Here is a 21,521-nt window from a genome sequence, read left to right on the forward strand (position 1 = left end):
AAAATAAAAAAATGCGCCCCCCCAAAAATAAATATCACCAGCCGCCACTGGTCTATATTTATTTAAAGTTGCGCATTTTGATGTGACACATTTCTCAAACCCCCCGCCCCCTCGTCGTCACACATCGTCACAAATGTCTGACCACCCACCTCCGCCCCCAGATGCGTGACGTCATTTATGGACGGCCCCTTAGAGTACCCACACTTTACCCCACCACTCACGACCTGCCGATCGACTCGCTTTGGTGGACTCAGTTGCACTGCTCCGGTGATTTTAAGAAACTTGGCCAACAGGCAAGCGGTTTCAAGTGCCTCACTGTGAGATTGGAACAACACCCTCTGGATTGCAAGTCCAATGATGCTAACCGTTTACTGGGTTATTAATTAACTTATTTACTTGCTTACATTTATATGTAGAGAACATTTAAACCCCCCCCCCACCCCAAACTCTCTTCACGCCTGCTTGGGTTTCGCCGTGAACTGTTGTTGTGCGTTGCGCTTGGCTTTTCTTCTCGGCCGGTGATGGAGAGGCAGACAGTTTGGCAAAAGCTCTTCGCTCGCTCTGCCGTCAACTGCGTGTTTATTCGTGTTGCGCCATGGCGTTAGGGGCCGTCCATAAATGACGTCACGCACCTAGGGGAGGGGGCGGGGTCAGACATTTGTGACGATGTGTGACGAGGAGGGGGGTGTGAGAAATGTGACGTCACATCAAAATATAGACAACACGATCTATTTACACCATTGGAACCTCATTTGCCAGTAAAAATGTGATAATTGTTTTTTTACCCTTCTATCTGGCAACAAAACTGACACTTTTTTTACAAGGAGTCATGTTTACATAGACCACAATACCTGCAGTCATAATGCAAACAAAAAACATAACTTTGATAATGTGCACTGTCCTTGAAGTTGATTGGGTAAAAATGTGATAATTGATTTTTTACCCTTCTATCTGGCAACAAAACTGACACCTTTTTAACAAGGAGTCATGTTTACATAGACCACAATACCTGCAGTCATAATGCAAAAAAAAAATGCAAACAAAAAACATAACTCTGATAATGTGCACTGTCCTTCAAGGACATAACTCTAATAATGTGCACTGTCCTTCAAGGACAGTGCACATTATCAGAGTTATGTTTTTTGTTTGCATTATGACTGCAGGTATTGTGGTCAGTTTTGTTGCCAGATAGAAGGGTAAAAAACCAATTATCATATTTTTACTGGCAAATGAGGTTCCAATGGTGTAAATGCTTACCCCGAGCTCTCATACTCTGATGGTGCATTGTCTTTGAGTTGTGCGCCTTTTGGCGTCATCTGGTCCAACCCATGTGAGACTAGGCTCTAAGGAAAGCTGTCTCGGGTGTGGACCAATCAACTTCAAGGACAGTGCACATTATCAGAGTTATGTTTTTTGTTTGCATTATGACTGCAGGTATTGTGGTCTATGTAAACATGACTCCTTGTAAAAAAAGGTGTCAGTTTTGTTGCCAGATAGAAGGGTAAAAAACCAATTATCACGATCTATTTAATTAAATAGACTTTTTAATACATGTTTTCTCCTACAACATCAGAGTGCAGCGGCACATTAAATACGCACTACAATGACAATAGTTTAAAGCGATTTTAAGCATGTTTTATTTTTTTGGGGGGTGGGGCAAAGCTTTGTGACGTCAGATTTTATGGGGGGTCTGACTTTTTGTGACGCCGTGTGACGAGGGGGGGGGGAGCAAAAATCGTCCAAAATCGTGTGACGTCATTTATGGGCGGCCCCTTACGCGGTGCCATAACGTACCGAGGAGGAGCTTTGCATCTCTCCTCACCGTCGAGTGAGAGGCATGCGGGTTACAAAAAGAACCACACTGCCCACGCCTAAAATGGAGCCCCCTTAAACAGAATTGCAGTCATAAATTGTTGCAATAATGCGTCTGACGATGTTGGCGCACTTTCAACGATACAGTGTTTAAAATCAGCTTGATCTATGGCCCCTCTTGTCGAGAAAGAATTCGAGTTTTCATTCATGGATTTTTTTTTTTTAGATTCCACAGATTCGTGAGGATTAAAGAAAAGCTGTTCGTATGATCTTTTAACACAACCCAGGATCAGCAATCGTGAGGAAATAAAACAATTTGGGGCGAGGCAAGTGAGTTTTTACTCATCAGTGGTAACTCTTTATTTCCAAGAGAGACACATTGAGGCTGATTGTGGGTGAATGTCACCGTCCTTCAAGAGTAGCCTGATGATTATCTGGAATGATGCCACCAGCAAATGATCGAAGTGGGCATTGGTGCACCACTGGTCCATGGTGTGAGATACATATTGACCACGTGGAGATTCATAGCCTCACATAGAGACCCAGAGGCTCTGATATAATGGTGGCACAATCATGGTTTATGATAATGACCAATCAGTAATAATAATGGCTTGGCCTTATTCTTGTCCATACACGTTTGTTTTATTGCTCATGTACCTGCGCCAGTTGGCTTGTACAATAATTAACAAATCAAGTGATAGTTTCCACGCCCTTGACCAAACCGCTACAGGTTGAAGGCCTCCCCACAGCCTTTCACGTAGGTTTTTGTAACCATACTACACCACACTGACCAGTGTAGGTTGGTTAAAAGGGTGGGGGAGGTAGGGGGACTGGGAGAGCGGGGAGAGCAGGCAGTTCGGTGTACATATTATTTGTCACCAAATGAACATTATGGCGGAACCCCCGGGTCCCATAAGCCCCCGGCTCTCGCATAAACTGCGTTGCGACGTCATTTTATGTCGGTTGAAAGCGAACGGTGCGGCAATCTATTCCTCTCGACGAGCTCTACATGATGCGCCAGTCAAAGTTAAAACGTTTTCTTTCTTCTGCGCATTCGTCCTCACTGCGCTTGGACGACGTGACAACAGAACGATCCGCGCCAGGCGGGTCGCGGCGTTTATGTGCGCGGTGGGACGGAGTCGCCAAAAATGTATTCATTAATTACGATTTTGACTTCCGTTTATTCGGTACCCCGGGGTCCCGCCATAAGGTTCATATGTTATGTTAATGTTGATCGTGTCCATGAATCGAACTCCGGTCGCCTGGGTTGATAACCCAGTATGATAACCACTGAGCCACCACTCTTCCGCCCTGGCTTATATACATAAGTCAATTAACAATGTCTGTACCTGAGGTTTACGAATACCCTCCCGTTGGGTTTCAGAAGTGCTCAGTATTTGCCATATGCCCTCTTCCGTGCTGGTAGATTGTGTTTGTGTTTATGCTTGTACAGAACGTATCCTACACTTGTTGCTGGCTTTATACGTGCATTTTCTTCATTACAATTGAAGTATTAGAAATAGTGGGCGGTAGAAAGCATTGTGCCAACCTCACCTGGTTAATGTGCATCTCAATTCCGTGAATATTTCCAGACGGCACGGACTGGGACGCTGTGAAAAATATCTCCACTATTTACTCAGTTCTCCGAGTCGGTTATACATTTACTCAGTCAAATTAAAAGTACAATGCGTCATAAAATGTGGCTATAAAGGCCTGCGCTGTTTGGAATTGTGGAAAATGAAACGCTTTCTGTTGATGAGTTTCCATGACAAACGAGAACCAGGCCGTGCCGGCCCCAGGAGTGGATTGTTAAGTTGATCAACTGCAGCCACAAACCAGGTACATATCACCACGATCAATGTGTCATGAGCCTCTGTGAGCTCGGCCCTTTCCCTTCCGCTCTCCCCTCATAGGCCCCTCTCCCCGTGTACGGTGAAGGTCAAGAGGCAATCTTTAAACGAGTTAAAATTATCACTTAATGCAGGCATAGGATGGTGTTGCGTTCGTTCACCGTATGCGTTCACCTTATGTCACACAGCTTCCACCAGGGGTCGGCCCTATTGGCTCGACTCTCGAAAGGAAATTAAATCGTTAAGATGAGATGTGATATGTTACTTTGAGTTGCCAAGGCATATAAATGGCCTGATAAAATCAAAATCTCTTATCCGTATAGGCTATGTTAGACTTCTGCACTGCTGCTGTAATGTGACAACTGGTTCTGACTTTGACCCAGCTCAACGAACCGGGTGTCACCGTGTGCTCGTCTCACGTCTGCGTTCACCCCGTAAAGTCACGACTGCTTCTTTGGCTTGTGTCGAAAAGTGACAGCGAGGGGGGCTCAGATCTGCGACATCCAGGGGGCTCGGCTGGGCCAGGCTGGGCTGCCATAGGAACTTGTGCTATCGATCTTCTTGGTTCTTTCGGTAAAGTCACGTAGAATGGAAATAGTAAAATAATAAACATAAAACATAAGCAGACTCTGTCTACTCGACAGACCTGCTCTCCACCTGAGGACGGCTGCTTGCGTTGTGGCCGAAACGTCGTGAGAATTATTTTATTATGTTTTATTTTTATTATTTTATTATTTCCATTCTACGTGACTTTACCGAAAGAACCAAGAAGATGAATCCCTGCAGTCACGAAAGCTTTAAATCGAAATTTTGCTATCGAGTCCAGCTTCGGTGGGAGCACTGAGCCAGCGCAGTTCCCACTGCCAGGGAAACGAGGCACGTGACCGAGGTGGAAGGGCAGCAAGGGTTGTTGGGCGTTACTGTGCGGCGAAAGAAAACCTAACACGCCGCTACTTGGGAGTAGTCTGTATACCCTTGAGAGACGCTAGTTGTCCTTTCGCAGCCAATAACACTTGGTCTGCCCTGCTGCACGTGTGTACGTGTGCACGCGATTGTGCGATAAATGTTTGTGTACTTTTTTTTCCCAACAATTCTGAATAACGCGAATTAAAGTGGCCATTGATGGCTCAGCGTGACATTCCAAGTTGTCCTCTAAGACAGAAGGGGTGTACACCAAGTGTGTTTTGTGCAAGACATCCATTTTAATAAAAACAAAAACACGCCATCCGAGTCACATAAAGGCTGCAGGGACCTTCCATCATCCATCAACATGACTCTCGTGCAAATATTGTATTCCAATATTTGGACAGGGAATGCAACTTAATTGCAGTGAGACAGCAGATGGCCCCTTCAAAAGCAGGTGGTAAAAGGCCAGTTCCACACATTAATGAGCAATTTATGGGCAGCTTATATTACATGCGGGATGCACAGAATTGTGCATTATTAGCCGTAAACACATCTCATTCGCAATATAAATAATAGATAAAAAGGTGTCCCTCGCTGCGGTTGTTTATTTTTACAATGGGACGTCCGGCTTTTAGGTGCTTCATTCGTGCAGCATATGTCCTGATAGTGTTTTAAGTGGCGTGGCCGAATTACTGCCAATCACCGTGAGCAGTGTGGAGCGAGCACACAGTGTGGAACTGCCACCTTGCAATATGCCAACCATTTCAGTCGCACCTTCCCCCCCATACCACATTTCCCCATTCGTGTCTCCCAGACCAACTCAAGTCTTCACTGAGCAATGTACATGGAATGATGCATCGGTTAAAATGTATTTTCATGATCACGATACATCCGTCCTGCGATATTTGACTGCGTATGATCGTTCAGGATTCATTTATGAAATTTTTTTTTTATTCTATGCAAATGTACGGCACCAATTGGTGCACTGATTCATGCACTGTGCTCTGAATCCAGTGACATGAGTTTGATTCCTAGCCATGGCTAACATAGGTCGACAGTGATATCCTTCACCAACCCGTACTGATCAGTGCCTGTGAAGTATGATCAAACAACACCCAAGACCTAACATAGCGTGATGAGGCCTTCATCTAGCAGTGGATTGGTCTGTATTTTTTTTAAATACACAAATGCTACGCTAATGTTGCATTTGGGCAAATGCAGAAAATAAAAATCCCACAAGCCTGAGAGAAAAAAAACCCAACACAACAATAAAAAATGCTTTCATGGAAGCATCACGCCGAATCATGACTATTCACCAAATCATCGCACTCCATGCCGCGGATACGTGGCAGAGATGTCCACCCACCGTGTTTTCACCTCGTCAGGAGCACGCCGCAATATTTACAGAGACAATATCGCAGCCTTGATAGCTATCGTGATTGGGGCCCTTTGTTTACCTTTCACTCAGTGCCTGAGGCAGAGATGATTGTCCACAGAGAACACAGGTGCAGCTGTGTCTTCAAAATCTATTCTCGAACAAAAGTAAACACAAGCAAAAATGAAATCTGAAGGTGTTCAAACAAAACGTGCAGACGTGTGAAGTGCTTTATTCGCTGAATCTCTCTGTTAACTAAAAGCAATCATGCCAGGAGAGCCCTGTGGCTTCTGTAACTGTCATCAAAATGTACATTGTGCTGTTTACAATTTTTATTCTATTTTTGCGATTGTGCATTGTGTTTCTTAAGAGCCCTCTATATCATGTCCATGCATGCATTTGTAGCCTTTTAAAGAAGTGGCTTGAGTGTGCACTTATGGAATGCGTTGACCATTGTGAAACACATTTCCTCGTTCTTAAGGTGTCTGCCCTTTTGGGGTGTGTCCCGAGTGACGAGGCTTAAGCTGAGAACACTAATGATTCCATTTTGACCAAACATGCCAAGAGTAATGCTGAAAGAAAATGTGACATTCACAAAAGTGTCTTTTTTTTTTCTAAAGCACATACCTCCTGCTGGTATAGTTTTATTGTTTTTACAAGCAATGCGTGCGGTCTGCTCTCGAGCCGTGCTCTTGGTAACAACACACAACTAAGAATATTTCGCGGTTGTCACTGTTGACAAACGAGTGTTCTTGTCTGAATTGAGATTGACGTACTGCGGTGTACGAAGTTCGGTCGTTCGTTTCTCAATCCACTTGTCCCGGCGTGGGTCGTGGCGGCAGCATGTTAAGCAGGGCGGTCCAGACCTCCCTTTCCTTGGCCACAGACTCTAGCTCTAGTATAGATCAGTATTTCGTGGGTGGTGTTTTTTTTCTTCGACACGCGTTATTGCTTTTCTTGTATTTGTAGCTCAGGTTTAAAGTTTTGAAAATTATTTTGTTCGACCGGCTGAGTGTTCAGGAGAGGCAGGATAGAAGTCTCCTTTGCAAGAGTGACATGGGTCACCAGCATGGCAGATGCAATAAGATAAAATAAGGTACAATAACGAAGGAAATATAAAGCATTGCTGAAAAAATTTAGAAATCAGAGCAAATCGGCAACAGCTACATTACATAGGGAATTGAAAATACCAGCACAAACATAATTAAGTATTCATTCAAATACATTTCCTGTCACGCGAGTTGGCTTGGTAAAAATGACTTTTTAAAACCGTTCCGCGTACAATTCAGTTAAAACAAAGATAAGAGTAGAATGATTGTGATTATTGCACTCGTGTGTAAACAGACAAGGATATTGTCAAATAGCATTACAAGTGAATCCATAATATATATCTTACCATCAAATTATAAATTAGGTGGAGGACTAGCCAAGGATGTCAAACTGGACTCAAGCCCATTCTCGCTTATGCAATGGATTGGAAAACAGCATTTCCACAGGGGTCATTTTTCCCAACATCTTTTATCAGTCACAACAAAAAATATTTTGTTTGCAAGCGGCATCTCAAATTATGGTAATACCAAAATGGGACCTTTTTTGCCAGTATCAAAGTATGAAACATCTTAACACCTGTTGTATTACAAGAAAGAGTAAAACCTATTCTTATTTTTCATATGGGAATACCTCTCTAAAGTTTAACAGGCGGCAATTTTTGTTCAACGCCATTCCGGACCATTCCCCAAAATCGTTCAAGAATACAATATAAAATATTTACAGAATGGGCTGTTTGTATTTTAATGTCATACCGCCGTGCGCTTTATTTGCAGACTGTGCTGGGACAACGAACAAGTTAAATCTGCTGAGTAACAAGGAGAAGCAGTACGAGATCCTGCGTGAAATGTACACCAACTGTGAGATCGTCATGGGGAACCTGGAGATCACCAACATCCTCAATGGGAGCGACCTCTCCTTCCTGCGGGTGTGTGACGACGCTGTGCCGATAGTTCACGAGCCCCAACCGCATAATCGCACTTGTCAACGCCCACCTGAGGTGGCATTGCTTCAGTGCTTCCGATATCTTTGCGAGGCCATAATGGTGAATTTTGCCACAACCGTTTGCAATTCGTGGCTTATCAAGGAGTTCACGCTTATTCACTGCTTAAATAAATGGGTACTAATTAACGTGGTGCTACCAATGCATTCCTTAAATAACGCTCATGCCCCCTGCTCAGTGCCACAGCAGTAAAAATAAGGAAGGAAATGAGCCCAAGAGGACTATGCGCCAAAGAGATGGAGCAACAACATTGCAGGACCATGGATGGACCGTGCCTGATGATAGTGATGCTTGTCAAGAAACTGCCAAGGTGGTCCCTGAACGTTTATTTTGTACCTCCATCTGATGGAAGCACTCTTCGAGATCCCTCCAGCGGAGCCATCCCCCCAGCATCGCTTTGAGCAAGCAATTGCTGGGCTGCACCTTTGCAGTTTTTGAAACAGGCATTTGGAGTATTTGGCTGCTAGAAATGTCCACGTGATCAGCCGCCACCTTGTAGAGCTATCATTTGTGGGACAGGTCGCTTCTGAAAAATAACTTTATAGCTCAGTGAGCGTTACCTAGTAAAGTAAAAAAAATTGCTTAGTTTATATTTCACCTAAACTCCTCATTCACTCTCCCATCCCGCTCGCCTCCATGCTGTTTGCCAGTCGATCCGGGAGGTGTCTGGGTACGTGCTGATCGCCCTCAACGAGGTGGACTACGTGCCCCTGGAGAACCTGCGTCTCATCCGCGGCAACACGCTCTACGACAATAAGTACGCGCTCAGCGTGCTGCTCAACTACAACAAGGAGCAGCCTGAGTCGCAGCAGGGTATTCGACGGCTCCACCTGATGGGCCTCTTGGGTACGCACGTCCATTGCTCGCTCATGGGAGTGCCGCCCCAATCGCTCGCTCACCCCACTGCTTAAATGGCCTCCCCCAAGCTCTAGAAAGCCCTTGTGGATGGTAGCTTACTCTGCCATCCTGGCCAAACATCTCTGAAGAGGCATGGGATATCTATAATTTACCCCGGCACACGCAACCTTGTCAGTCGACAAACTGTGGTACAGTGGTACCCGGGACATCGAACTTAATTCGTTCCAGACGGCCATTCGAACACCGATTTGTTGGAACACCGAATTAATTTTCCCCATAAGAATTAATGTAAATGACATTAATTGGTTGCAGACACAAGAAATCTCTCATAAAGCATTTTTGCACGAAGTTTACAGTAATTACATGCATAAAATCATACAAAAAAACAAGAAACACAATAAATAAATGGAATAAATGAATACATATATGGAATAAATGAAATAAATGAACATTGAACTTCACTTTACCTGTAGTAGGGAGAGTTGATGGCTTGAGTGGAAGGTGGTGAGGAGGAGGAGGTGGTGGTGTTATTGTTTGGAAAAGGAGTCCCCTTTGTCTGGGTAAGCATCATGCACGCTGGCCATACGCGTCTCAGCCGTACAGGTTCTTTCAAGTCGCGATTGCCCTGTTCAACCTCCGATTTTCGTTCGGTTACCGTGGCAAAAAATCTTCAGAAATATCGTTCGAACACCGATTTGTTCGAGTTCTGGTGCGTTCGATCTCCAAGGTTCTACCGTGTCCCCATTTAAACTGCTAGATGTCACAGAGGCGGAGGTGTTTAATAAACTTGCACCATCGCTTCAACTGGTCCCTCAGGGAGGTTGAACCGGTGAAGATGTTGATAGCAAGTCCAGTGTGCTAACCATTACACCACGAAATAAGTTTAGACCATTTATCAATTCAGAGTGGATCCATTTGTTGTGTCTCAATCGCGCAGAAATCATTAAAGGAGCTGTCTACTTCGATTCCAATGAGTACCTCTGCTTCGCTGACACCATAAACTGGGCTGACCTCAAGAGCAAGCGGTCCTCTGAAAACGTGACCAACAAGCTGGACTTCTTCAAATCAACATGTGAGTGGCGTAATGTGCATCAGTATACAGTTCCAGGTGTAAATAACATTGAATGTGCGTACAGATAATATTCGTGGCAGTAGAGTAATTTTCATGACCATAATTAAAAAATAAAGCTATCAGAATTATTAATGATTTAGCATCCCCATGGAGGTGAACATCAAACAGCAATAATGTAACATATTTCTTAGCTCTCCGATGTCTTTTCGGCTTCCTGAAAAAACTCCCAGCACATGGAGGCGAAACTTTGGACACCGTGCCGAACGACTCGTGGTGCAACCTGGGAACACATTGGAGAAGCTGCACAGCACAACCACTAAAACCTATGCAGAAGGATTATTTAAGACAACTTAAGTTAGGGCAGGTTGGTGATCCTTGGGGAAAGAACCAATGTGACAGCGTAAATAGCCCTCCAGTTCAACCAGGGTCAGTTTGAAACTTAGTCCTGGCAGTCAAGCGGAGAGGCTATCGAGGACAAGAGCTCTGAGCCCTTAAGCCGAGAGAAAATGGTTGCGATATTCACTATTCAGATGTTAAAAATGTGCCGTATCAATTGTGTAGTGGAACAGTGGCAGTTAGCTTGGACCTCTCGCGCTCAAACGTCGAGTGCGAGAGGCGGGCGCTGTCACTGTTGTGTTTGAGGGAAGCTCGAATCGCGTTCTGTTGTTCTCCTAAATGGGCTTCGCCACTCTGTTCTGCCAGGCAAGCCCTGCCATCCGTCCTGCAATGGCCACTGCTGGGATGAAGGTGCAAATTACTGCCAGAAGTGTAAGTCGAACGCCCATCCTGCCCATCCTTACCCATCACAGTAAAAACCCTCTGCTTTTTTGCGTATTCAGCACTCGAGTTCAATGGTTCGTCTACAGAAAACGTTTACATTTCTTTATTCATTTTATATTTATCTACTAAAAAAAGTGAAAGAAATGAATGTTACAATTAATAAATGGATCAATCTTTGTCAATGGTTGCGTCCGGAGAGAATAATAACAAGCAGTAAGTATAAAACCATTCTAGGAAGCAGAAATATATAAACAGTAGAACCCCTCTTAGTGACGGTGATTGGTTTCACGAAACATGTCGTTAAGTGATTTGGTCGTTAAGCGAGTATAGGAAATACACATTAAAGGTTTAATTCGTTCTGATAGCATCGAAAGTTACCCTCTTTTTCACCCAAAAACATACTTTATAATATTTTAACATTGGATATTAATACATAAAGATACTAACAACATTATACACACATACTATTAAAAGAAACACGGTTAATCAATGCATGAATTAATATTTACTGTACCTACAAAAGCCCGTCGTTAACAGGGGAATGGTTGGTAAGCGAACACATGGGGCTCTATGGAGGCAGTACACTACTATACACTACACTACTATACACTACACTATACACTACTATACACTACTATCCACTACACTACTATACACTACACTACTATACACTACACTATACACTACACTACTATACACTACACTATACACTACTACTATACACTACACTACTATACACCACTACTATCCACTACACTACACTATACACTACACTATACACTACACTACTATACACTACACTACTATACACTACACATGGGGCTCTATGGAGGCCCGTCGTTAAGCGATTAATGATAAACAGGGGTGGTCGTTATGAGGGGTTCTACTGTATATACTTAATATTAAAAGCAGTTTAAGCTCATACAATATCAGGGTGTGAACGCCATATAAAAAAATAAACATCTATTTTCAGTCTTATATTAATAAGAATAACAGACGTAACCTCCCTGCTGATCGTGGCCGCTCATTCCACAGTTTAGGAGCGCTCCAGGCGAATGCTCTGCCACGTGCATTTTCTCAGCACAATTGGGTTATTTTACAAGTCTGGATCGTGTAACCCAAGAGACCGACTCGGTACATATGGGGTCAAACGTCCTTCTCGGTATAGAGGGACCACGATCATTTAAAGCAGTGGTTCTTCTTAACCTGGGGTGCAAGCACCCCCTGGGGGTGCGAGATGCCCTTTCTGGGGGGGGGGGGGTGAGACATGCCAGATGTTATTAGAAGGTAAATCATCGAAACACAAATTAAGCACATAAGTACAACTAATTAGTTTCGTCAAACCAATGCATTGATTAACAATATATATTTTTCGGTAAAGTCACGTCTAAAGATAAAATAATAAACGAATTATTTAATTTATTATTTTTATTTTATCTTAATTTATTATTTTATCTTTGACTTTACCGAAAGAACCATAGAGTAATTCCTGCAGTCACGAAAGCTCCAAATTCATTATATATTTTTTTACGATTGAGAGCCAAAGGGGTGCAAGGCTGCAGTAAAGCTTAAAAAAACACTGATTTAGAGCTTAATATTTCATGAGTAAGACATTAGAATCAAACCTGAACTGAACAGGAAGCCAGTGCTCGTGTGCCTATAGGGGTAATACAAAATTACTAAAATGGGACTATAGTATTACAGTGATTGCCTAATGCCCCAGGTACCTCTTGTAAATGAGACTATCCCCTGGGTCTATTGAGTTATCACCTGGTTAAACAAAATAGACTTGAAATTTGATATTGTCACCTTGATCAATTATCGTCAATATTTGATGTTGTGCCTCTTTGCAGTTGGTGTCGCTGTGTTTTATATGCAAGCGTTTACATACGTAGGCGTGCAAGCGGTATTGTGGGTGCACTAACTGTGTCCGTCTGCCTTTAGTCACGAGTCTGCATTGCGCCAAGCAGTGCGACTCACGCTGCAACGGTCCCGACTCCAACAACTGTTGCCACCGGCACTGCGCCAGTGGCTGTACTGGCCCCTTGGATACCGACTGCTTCGTGAGTGGCACACAAAAAGACAAAGATACCTCGTATAGCCTGCACAGGCTGTTGGAGCAAAGGGTTGTTAGCGAGCACCTATGAAGGCTGACACAGGACACGAGTTAGTGGTTGTGGCGAGGACCACCCCCGGCCACCTATGTCATCCCATTGCTAATGTTTGCACACTGCACTGGGTACTCATTTAAGATGACCTAGGGGAGGCCCCAGGACTGCTTCGAATAATTGCCACGGATGTTCTTTGTGGGCGGGAATCGAATTGGGGCAGCTGGATTTGTCGCCCTGTGCAGTAACCACGACGTCCGCTCTCCCACCTGCACGAGCCAGCCACTTGCACAGCATGTGCCCGCGGCTCCCATGGCTCCTTCACGTGGGCACGATAGCTTTGGTGGCGTGAAGGGCGTAATGGCCTCGACCGTTTCGCTACAGCGCAAAAATCGCCCGATGAAGCTGGTTGCAAGCACCAGCGAAACGTGACGGTGGTCAAATTGTAAACGTCGTGGGTTTACTCTCCAGCACACACCGCGGTGTGTTACTACTACTACTAGTAGAAATTTACTCGCACATTTTGTTGATGGGACAAACCTCACTAAGTTGGCTGTGTCAGGTGGTGGTGGTGGTGGCAGGGTTTAATGACGCATTTATATTTACGCAATCTAACACACACGCAAAAAAATAATCATTATTATCAGGGACGGGAACGGTTCCCGTCGAGCTCCGACCCACCTTTTTGTCTCGCGCAATACAGGCGTGCAGGTACGTCAACGACAGCGGGGCGTGCGTAGACCACTGCCCGCCGCCCGAGGTCTACAACCAAATCTCATTCAAGCTGGAGCCTAACCCTCACGCTAAGTACAGCTACGGGGCCACCTGCCTGGAGAAGTGCCCAAGTGAGTGTCTCTACAGGGTGCTTCAAAAAAATGTGAACACTTCCGAGAATTTGCAACAACACCACGAGACATCTGCCTCCGGGCTCTGGAGACCACCTGGAGAAGATTCCACGCACGTGTTGACAATGATGGCGAACAAGTGGAGACTCTATGACTTTTTGAAGCTATTAACATACATTTGTTATCATGTTAAAGTGTATTATCCGTTCTGTTCCATTAAATGCGATAGTACCATATAAGTGTTAAAATAAATTTGAAGCACGCTGTATATATTAGTTTCTCGTCCTTAGTTCTTGTAATGTTTCGTGTCAAACAACTAAAATTATTGCCCTCCAGCGTGTTTTCCGGTTGTACTGTGTGTTTGTTGTTGTTTGGCACGGTGTCTGACGTTTATCTCCCAAAGCACCGGGAGCTTATTCAGGAAATTTGCAATTTGAAGAAGCTCTCCCCGCAGCAGGAGCGAAACGTCGAACATCGTGCCGAACAATATGTGCCAGCAACCCGAATATGCATTGGAGAGCTGTGTAGCACAGCTGCAAATTTACAGCGCAACTGCTTGGATGCTCAAGATGCTTTTGCTTGGAGGTCACTCTGCTGCTTCGCTCGCTGTCTAGAATTCCCCAACTCCCGCCCCCCGCCGCCGGCCATCCAACTTCTTGCCCCTGTTCACATCTGGGCTCTCAAACTCTCCTCTTCTGTTGGTGGCTATTTCCTCTAATATAAACTCCATTTCACGATGGTCATCGTGAAAAAGTAAGCAAAGTATGCCCCTAGAGGGGTTTTCGTGAGCTACCTCGAGTGTGGAGGCCCTTTTGACCAGCATTGCCTTTGATCAAGAAATGTCAAGGGTTGCAACTTTATATTTTAGCCATAGTTGCATTCTGTGTGTGTGTGTTTACGTGGTTCACTGTCCTGGGTTTCTTTTTTGCACGCAGCATCTAGAGAGATGCAGATGCATTTAGATGCTGCATAAATGAACATTCTATTGGATTCATATCGAGCCTCAAAAAGCTGACCCTCATACAGGCATAAACAACCATTGGCTAATTCTTCCCAGAACGCATGCACCTATATTTGGATACGTTGAGTTTTCTGGGCATCATGTCAGTCGTTGTTTAAAAAAACAAAAACTCTTTCTTGCTTGTGAACACATTGCCGCGAGGTGCATCCTCTATCCAACCTGCAGATAAGTTACCTACATTAATTTCCCTCAAGAGTAGATTTGAAGTCATTCACTTTCATGCAATAGTGAGGTTGCATCTGAGAAGGCCAGCTAATGAAGTAATTACATATCAATGTGGAACTTCTTCAATTGTCTAGTTTGCAGAGCACCTAATGGTGGCTGTGTTGTTATTCATGTGCTAAAACCAGAGGTATTTCATAGTCATTTAATGATTCATCATCCCAGGGCTTTGGTTAATGTCCGTCATTTGTAGTTAAAAAAAATATTCTATGTGTGTGTGGAGACGAAGAAAGAAAGTCTGCTAATACGTTTTGTTTCCCATATTAGGTCATTTTGTGGTGGACTACAATGCATGTCTTCGCTCGTGCTCCGCAAATAAAATGGAAGTAGAAAACAGCAGTGGGGTTAAGCACTGCACCGCCTGCGGTGACATCTGTCCCAAAGGTACCTCTCACCCATCATGCTCTTTTACAACCTTGTTTCTACACACACACAGAAGAATCTTTATTTTCAAATGTGCTGGAGACTAGGACACAGCACAGCTCCTTAATCGTGAATTTCTCATCTGTACACTCACACACGGGGTGCCATGTGATAATTTCCGGACATAAACATGTCTGGAAATAGTTTTTCACAAGGTACATAAATTCCAACTTCTTTAACAACATTCTGCTTAAGGTCACTGATTGCTCTCGACGTAAGCAGTCGCTATATGACGAACACCATTCTTTCTGCAAAGTGGATTATTTGTTTGGTCTACATTACTAATTAATGGTTTCTTGATTCATTATCATATTTTACGAGTGTTTAAAACATTACATTTCCAAGCAACAACTTTCACTTGTTCTGCAAGGATATAAAACACCACCCAAAGTACGATTCTGCAGTGCACTAGTACAATATTGACAACAGTAAAACTTCTTGATGAAGCTTAAATCAAAGGTAAATATTTCCAAGTTTTTTTACACGAGGTTGTTTATGATTATTATTATTGTCTTACGTGTGGTATCTTTGTGCTAGTGTGTGACGGAATAGGGTCCGGGAGCCTGAAGGAAAGTCAGACGATCAACTCTGCCAATATCCACCTCTTTCAAAACTGCACAAAAATTAGAGGAAACCTCGTCATTCAGAAGCCGGGCATCAACGGGTAAGCTTGGCCTCCATCTCACAGGCATTATCAAGCTGCTCCCCCCCCTCCCCCCTCCTCCTTGCAGATGTAGATTACAGAGCAACAACTTTCAATTTCACATTCAGGTGCTCGAGCCAGATAACTGCGTCAGCAGCAGCGAAGTGTCATCACCCTCACTATGAGACCTCCTTTACCAGTGGCAAAATATAGTAGTAGGTTTTTACCCTTTAAACTGGTACAAAACTGACACCTTTATACAAGGCATCATGTTTGCAATACCTGCAACACAAGCAGTCAAAATGCAAACAAAAAGAAACAACTCTGATAATGGTAATGATATGCACTGTCCTTGAAGTCCTTGAAGTTGATTGGTCCACACCCGAGACAGCTTTCCTTAGAGCCTAGTCTCCATTGGTGTTGGACCAGATGACGCCTTTTGGCCTTTTGGCGTCATCTGGTCCAACACCAATGGAGACTAGGCTCTAAGGAAAGCTGTCTCGGGTGTGGACCAATCAACTTCAAGGACAGTGCATATCATTACCATTATCAGAGTTGTTTCTTTTTGTTTGCATTTTGACTGCTTGTGTTGCAGTTATTGTAAACATGATGCCGTGTATAAATGTGTCAGTTTTGTACCAGTTTAAAGGGTAAAAACCTACTACTATGTCATCACCCTGTGATTCATTACGATTGCGAGATACTCGGACCTCGGCCCTCGCAGAGAGTCCCTCAATGTTCAGTTGGAGGATCTTGTCCCAGGGCCTATCTGGCACGTTGTTTTGCCCTGAAGAGGGCTGTTGGCGTGGCTTGTGTTGTTGAGCTGGAGACCGCGAGATTGATGATCGATTCTAGATTTGAAGCTTTCGTGACTGCAAGGATTCATATTCTTAGGTTTTTTCGGTAAAGTCACGTAGGTAAAAAATTAAAATTAATAAAAGTAAAATAAAATAAAAATCACGACGTTTCGGAGGCAACACAAGCTTCCGTCTTCAGGTGGAACCGTCACAGCCACGACAGCTGTATCAAGTAAATGAGAGATTACAAGAGCTACCACTCCGTATATATAATGGTTGGGGAGGGGGGGAAGGGCCAAGTACAGCACACTTTGTTATTAATATGGTAAGGTGAGGCTTAAGAGGCTGAGCCTTTGTTATGGATAGCTACGGTTTGTGACTAAGCCTGGCCTACATAACAATAGTGTGAAAAAAGAAACAACTAAACATGGTAAAACAAGCCTGGCTGTCTATCAATAACCTGTAATAGTTGTCTATCAAATAAGATGGTCCAAATAAGTGTAGTTAAATCTTTTTTGCATGGTTAATCACATCTTTCCAATGGTTACTCAGTTTGTAACCATCATCACGGTTGAAATTATGTCTGTGTTTGTATATTTGTATGATCGATGTTTGGTCGATGTTTGGTCGATGTTTGATCTCCGCATTGACAGCATTCGTCGTGATGTCACTCAACAGAGTGGGACTGCGTGAAGGCTGTCATCTTCCACTGTAAAGCAGTGATGCGCACAGTGTGAACTCAGGAACTCTTATTCATGGTTCTTTCGGTAAAGTCACGTAGAAGGGAAATGATAAATTATTATTATTTCTTATTTCCCTTCTACGCGACTTAAATACATTATTATTATTCATTATTTCCCTTCTACGTGACTTTACCGAAAGAACCAAGAATATGAATCGCTGCAGTCACGAAAGCTTTAAATCGAAATTCAGGAACTCTTCTTTAACGCAGGGATTGCATGTTGGGTCTCTCAATCGGCAATTCACGTGTTTTTTCTGTTGTTCTCGTTTTGTTTCAGGGATCCTTATTTACATATAGAACGCATGAATCCAGAGCATCTGAACTATTTCAGAACCGTGCAGGAAATAACAGGTGTGGTTGGGCATCTGACATTCAAGACACCTTTTGCAATGTGAAGCACAACCGTTTCTATAGTACTCTGTTAAATGTCACTTTTATAAGATAGGTGCATCTTGGCATCATCATTATCAGCCACGGTCAATCGACTGGGTGCATTTTGCAACGGCCGCTAAACCAGCTATGCCCTGGAAGGCGGAATATTTTTTGTGTGAAAGAGATGACATATAGGGTGCTGTGTACTGAGTGGTATATTTGATCAATGGCACTGTACAGCCAGTGTTTTATAATTACCAGTCGGTATCTACTTTCGATATTTACCTGACAACAATTCCATTAATTGTCCAGCTTTGGGGTCACAATTGAATGCGATCATCTATTCGTCTTTATCTCGTTTATACTGTGTAATTTGTATGGCCTCCCCTAATTTGTTCTGTCGATACATGCCTAATGATGAGCTGTATGTTAGCAATGCTGCGGTGCATTGACTGAGAGAATGTATACCACAGGATACTTCAACATCGAGGGATGGCCCGAAGAGTTACCGCATCTTGGGGTCTTCGAAAACCTCAGGGTCGTGCAAGGCAGAGCATTTAGAAGGTGATGTTTAAGCTACAAAAAATATACATTGAACGAATACATACCCTTTGCAATTGCATGACAGCACTCAACATGGACAATGGAATGCCATCTGTATGTTGTTTAGCAAACGTAAACACAACTGTTGGGTTTTGCTTTATTGATTAAATATCAAATCTGTAGTGAGACTTTGCTTAAAGGGGGCCATAATAAACCTAAAAGCCTCGGGGAACAGGGGGTTCGACATGGCCAATGTTAAACAAACTCGAAGCACATGTTACCGCAAGACAAAATGAGGGACGGATGATCTGTCGATGTCGCTTGGGCATGCAGTGCAAGCTCTCAGTCCTGGTGTAAATGAGGAAAGGCTGCTATGCCCATCGCCAGATCGTTGTGATTTTTGTACCAACATTATTTTGTGTGTGTTTCTGTTGGTTCTCTTTACAGCTCTAAAGAGTATTCTTTCTTAATTTCTCACCTGAACAATATAACATCTCTGAATCTGCAATCTCTGCAAGAAATCAGCAAAGGCAACATCTTAATTCAGCAGAACAAAAAGCTGTGCTTCTACAACTCTGTGAATTGGACTCTTCTGACTGGGTCAACATCTACCATGTTTAAAATTGTGGGCAACAACAAAAACTGTGGTATGCTGCAAACTGCATGTTACCATGAGCACACGGATCTGTGACCTGATATTGGATGTTGTTTGTAGACAATGTGTTTTTTTGTAGCGAGAGTTTTCACACAGTTAAAAAACACAAGCACCGTGCCTGTGTGGCCACGGATTGGTAGCACTGCTTAATTTTTCGCTGACCATTTCAGAATGTTATTGTCTGTTATCTAACGTAAGGGAGGTACATTTTGTCGTATGCTCCGCCACATAGTTATTTGTCACGTGATGGTCAAACCGTAACTGTTTTACTCACGGAGCTGGAATTGTTATCAAATTAAGTCAAAACCAAATTTTACAAAATGGGTTTTTTAGGAAGTCATCGGTGGCCAGGCTGAGACCCCTCAAGTCGTGACATATGAGAAACGGTTTGAAGCTGGGTGATTGCAGAATTTAACAGTGGCTTATCAGTGCTCTGCCCTCTGAACCGTACAGTCTTCCCTCGTCATTCACAAACTTGCTATCTGCGATTTTGGCTACCCATGAATCGCATCTGGAACTCTACATGACTGCATGGAGATAGAGAGGAGTGATGAGATAAAGTGAAGAGATAATTTTCATGTATTTCATCGCTTATTTATTGCGTATTTATTTAAGGGAATTCAATAAAAAGGCCACTGTCATTCTTTGGTTCTTTCGGTTAAGTCACGTCTAAAGATAAAATAATAAATTAAAATAATAGCATATTACGACGTTTCGATTGCAACACAAGCAATCATCATCAGGCATAAAAGAAATAGCAACAAAAATCTAACTAGAAAACAATAGACAGACATACAAGCAGACAGACATCACAAGGACACAGAGAGAGGACACATATCGACACAAATGGGCTACTCTCTTTCGAATAACGTCCCACTGCCAAATAGAATTACCATATTTTGGTTAATCTACCCGCAATATTAACTAGGGTGGCCGTTGGGCCCGAAACCACGAACCTCTGCAACAAACGTGTTACCGCTCAGCGATGTCACCACCCCAACCGCAAAGTGTGTGTCGGTGTCCCTGTTAGCTTGATGATGCCGTGTGTTCCCCAAATTCCCCAGACAAGCAGTGCGATGTACTGTGCTCTACCGATGGCTGCTGGGGCCCCGGACCTTCGCAGTGCCTCGCCTGTAAGCACTTCAAGAGAGACCGCACGTGCGTGGAAGCCTGCAACCTCATGCACGGGTGAGCACTGCACGTCGCCCCACTGAGACCTGCCACCAGTAGCACCTGTGTGCCAAGGGCCGGTGCACCGTGTTTGTGTTGTGTGTAAAGCCACCACATTTCTTGGAGGCTCAACGTATAGTGAGCTGGCAGCCCCTTCCTCTGTCAGCCCAACGTCACCTGGGTAAAGAAAATAAATGTAAACATTTGGTGGCCTCACTCTTTTTGATGTTTGCCCCCACCTACTGGCTCAGAGGCCTCACCCACTCCTTTGCCAACCTCACGCACTGCTCCGGTGACCCTGCCCTTATTGTAAGTCAAGCATGAAGTTGAAACTAGGACAAAAAAAAAAATCGGATTTCCACATATGCTTCAGGACACAGGGGGCGACTTTTTCTGAAATGATGATTTCTCCGGTGAAACCGGGATATTTGATAAGTTAGTTGCGGGTGACACATTGGACTGGAACCAACGTTGTTCGCATTCTACCCAGGAAATCTTGATTTGAAGCTTTCATGACTGCAGGAATCCATATTCTTTGGTTCTTTCGGTCAAGTCACGTAGGTAGAAAAATAATAGATCACGACGTTTCGATCGCAACACAAGCAATCGTTATCAGGTGGGACAACCACAGCAAGAAAAAACTGCAGCAGTTTTCTACCTACGTGACTTTACCAAAAGAAACAAAGAGTACCCAGGAAATGTTCATCCGTATGTGCACAGCATATAACCGTCGTATAAATCTAGTTTGCATTAAACCTGCATCACATCAAGGGGATCCCCAACGTTTTGTTTGTACACATAGAGATCCACACCACGATTGCTTAAGCAGGTGTTGTATCTTCTTGCATTCCATCTGGCTGGGGCTTGCTTTAAAACTTAAGATCTTACCCATCACTGGATCAAGAGCAGCAGATCGTTTCCTTGAATGCCCTCTAGTTTCATGCAATGAAGATATTCGACATCATTATCGGTCATGGTTAATCCACTATAGAGTGAAGGCCTCTACACAATCTGGTGGCATTTATCTGTGATTTAAGAATCTACATATCACCTGCAATCGAACTGGTTTAGTCACTACATGTCCTTGGTGGATGTCCTCTCAGACACATTCCGTTCCTTGTCTACCACTCCCTCATTGTTCTTGACCATCTGCCATCATTCTCTTTAGCAACGTGTCCTTCCCAAGCCCCCAGACTTTTTTTTGTATGAATGGTCTGAATGCCGTCATTAACCTGTACATGCATTGTAATCCATGCGTTCATATTTATGTCTCTCAA

General features: G+C 43.7%; 1 protein-coding gene across 1 annotated transcript in view; it reads left to right on the forward strand.

Annotated features, from left to right (window-relative positions):
• Positions 1-21,521, forward strand: part of LOC133346108 (receptor tyrosine-protein kinase erbB-4-like) — a 69,543-nt gene that overhangs the window by 30,971 nt on the left and 17,051 nt on the right. Inside the window, exons 2-13 of the mRNA XM_061557512.1 lie at positions 7,767-7,918; positions 8,644-8,839; positions 9,789-9,923; positions 10,626-10,691; positions 12,648-12,766; positions 13,515-13,656; positions 15,167-15,283; positions 15,860-15,986; positions 17,782-17,855; positions 18,350-18,440; positions 18,867-19,066; positions 20,139-20,262. Of these exons, the coding sequence (XP_061413496.1) occupies positions 7,767-7,918; positions 8,644-8,839; positions 9,789-9,923; positions 10,626-10,691; positions 12,648-12,766; positions 13,515-13,656; positions 15,167-15,283; positions 15,860-15,986; positions 17,782-17,855; positions 18,350-18,440; positions 18,867-19,066; positions 20,139-20,262 (1,543 nt within the window). The remainder of the gene's footprint in view (positions 1-7,766; positions 7,919-8,643; positions 8,840-9,788; positions 9,924-10,625; positions 10,692-12,647; positions 12,767-13,514; positions 13,657-15,166; positions 15,284-15,859; positions 15,987-17,781; positions 17,856-18,349; positions 18,441-18,866; positions 19,067-20,138; positions 20,263-21,521) is intronic.

The sequence above is a fragment of the Lethenteron reissneri genome, chromosome 23, assembly GCF_015708825.2.
Source record: "Lethenteron reissneri isolate LAM-NWPU_2019-01 chromosome 23, ASM1570882v1, whole genome shotgun sequence".
In the NCBI taxonomy this organism is placed as follows: Eukaryota; Metazoa; Chordata; class Hyperoartia; order Petromyzontiformes; family Petromyzontidae; genus Lethenteron; species Lethenteron reissneri.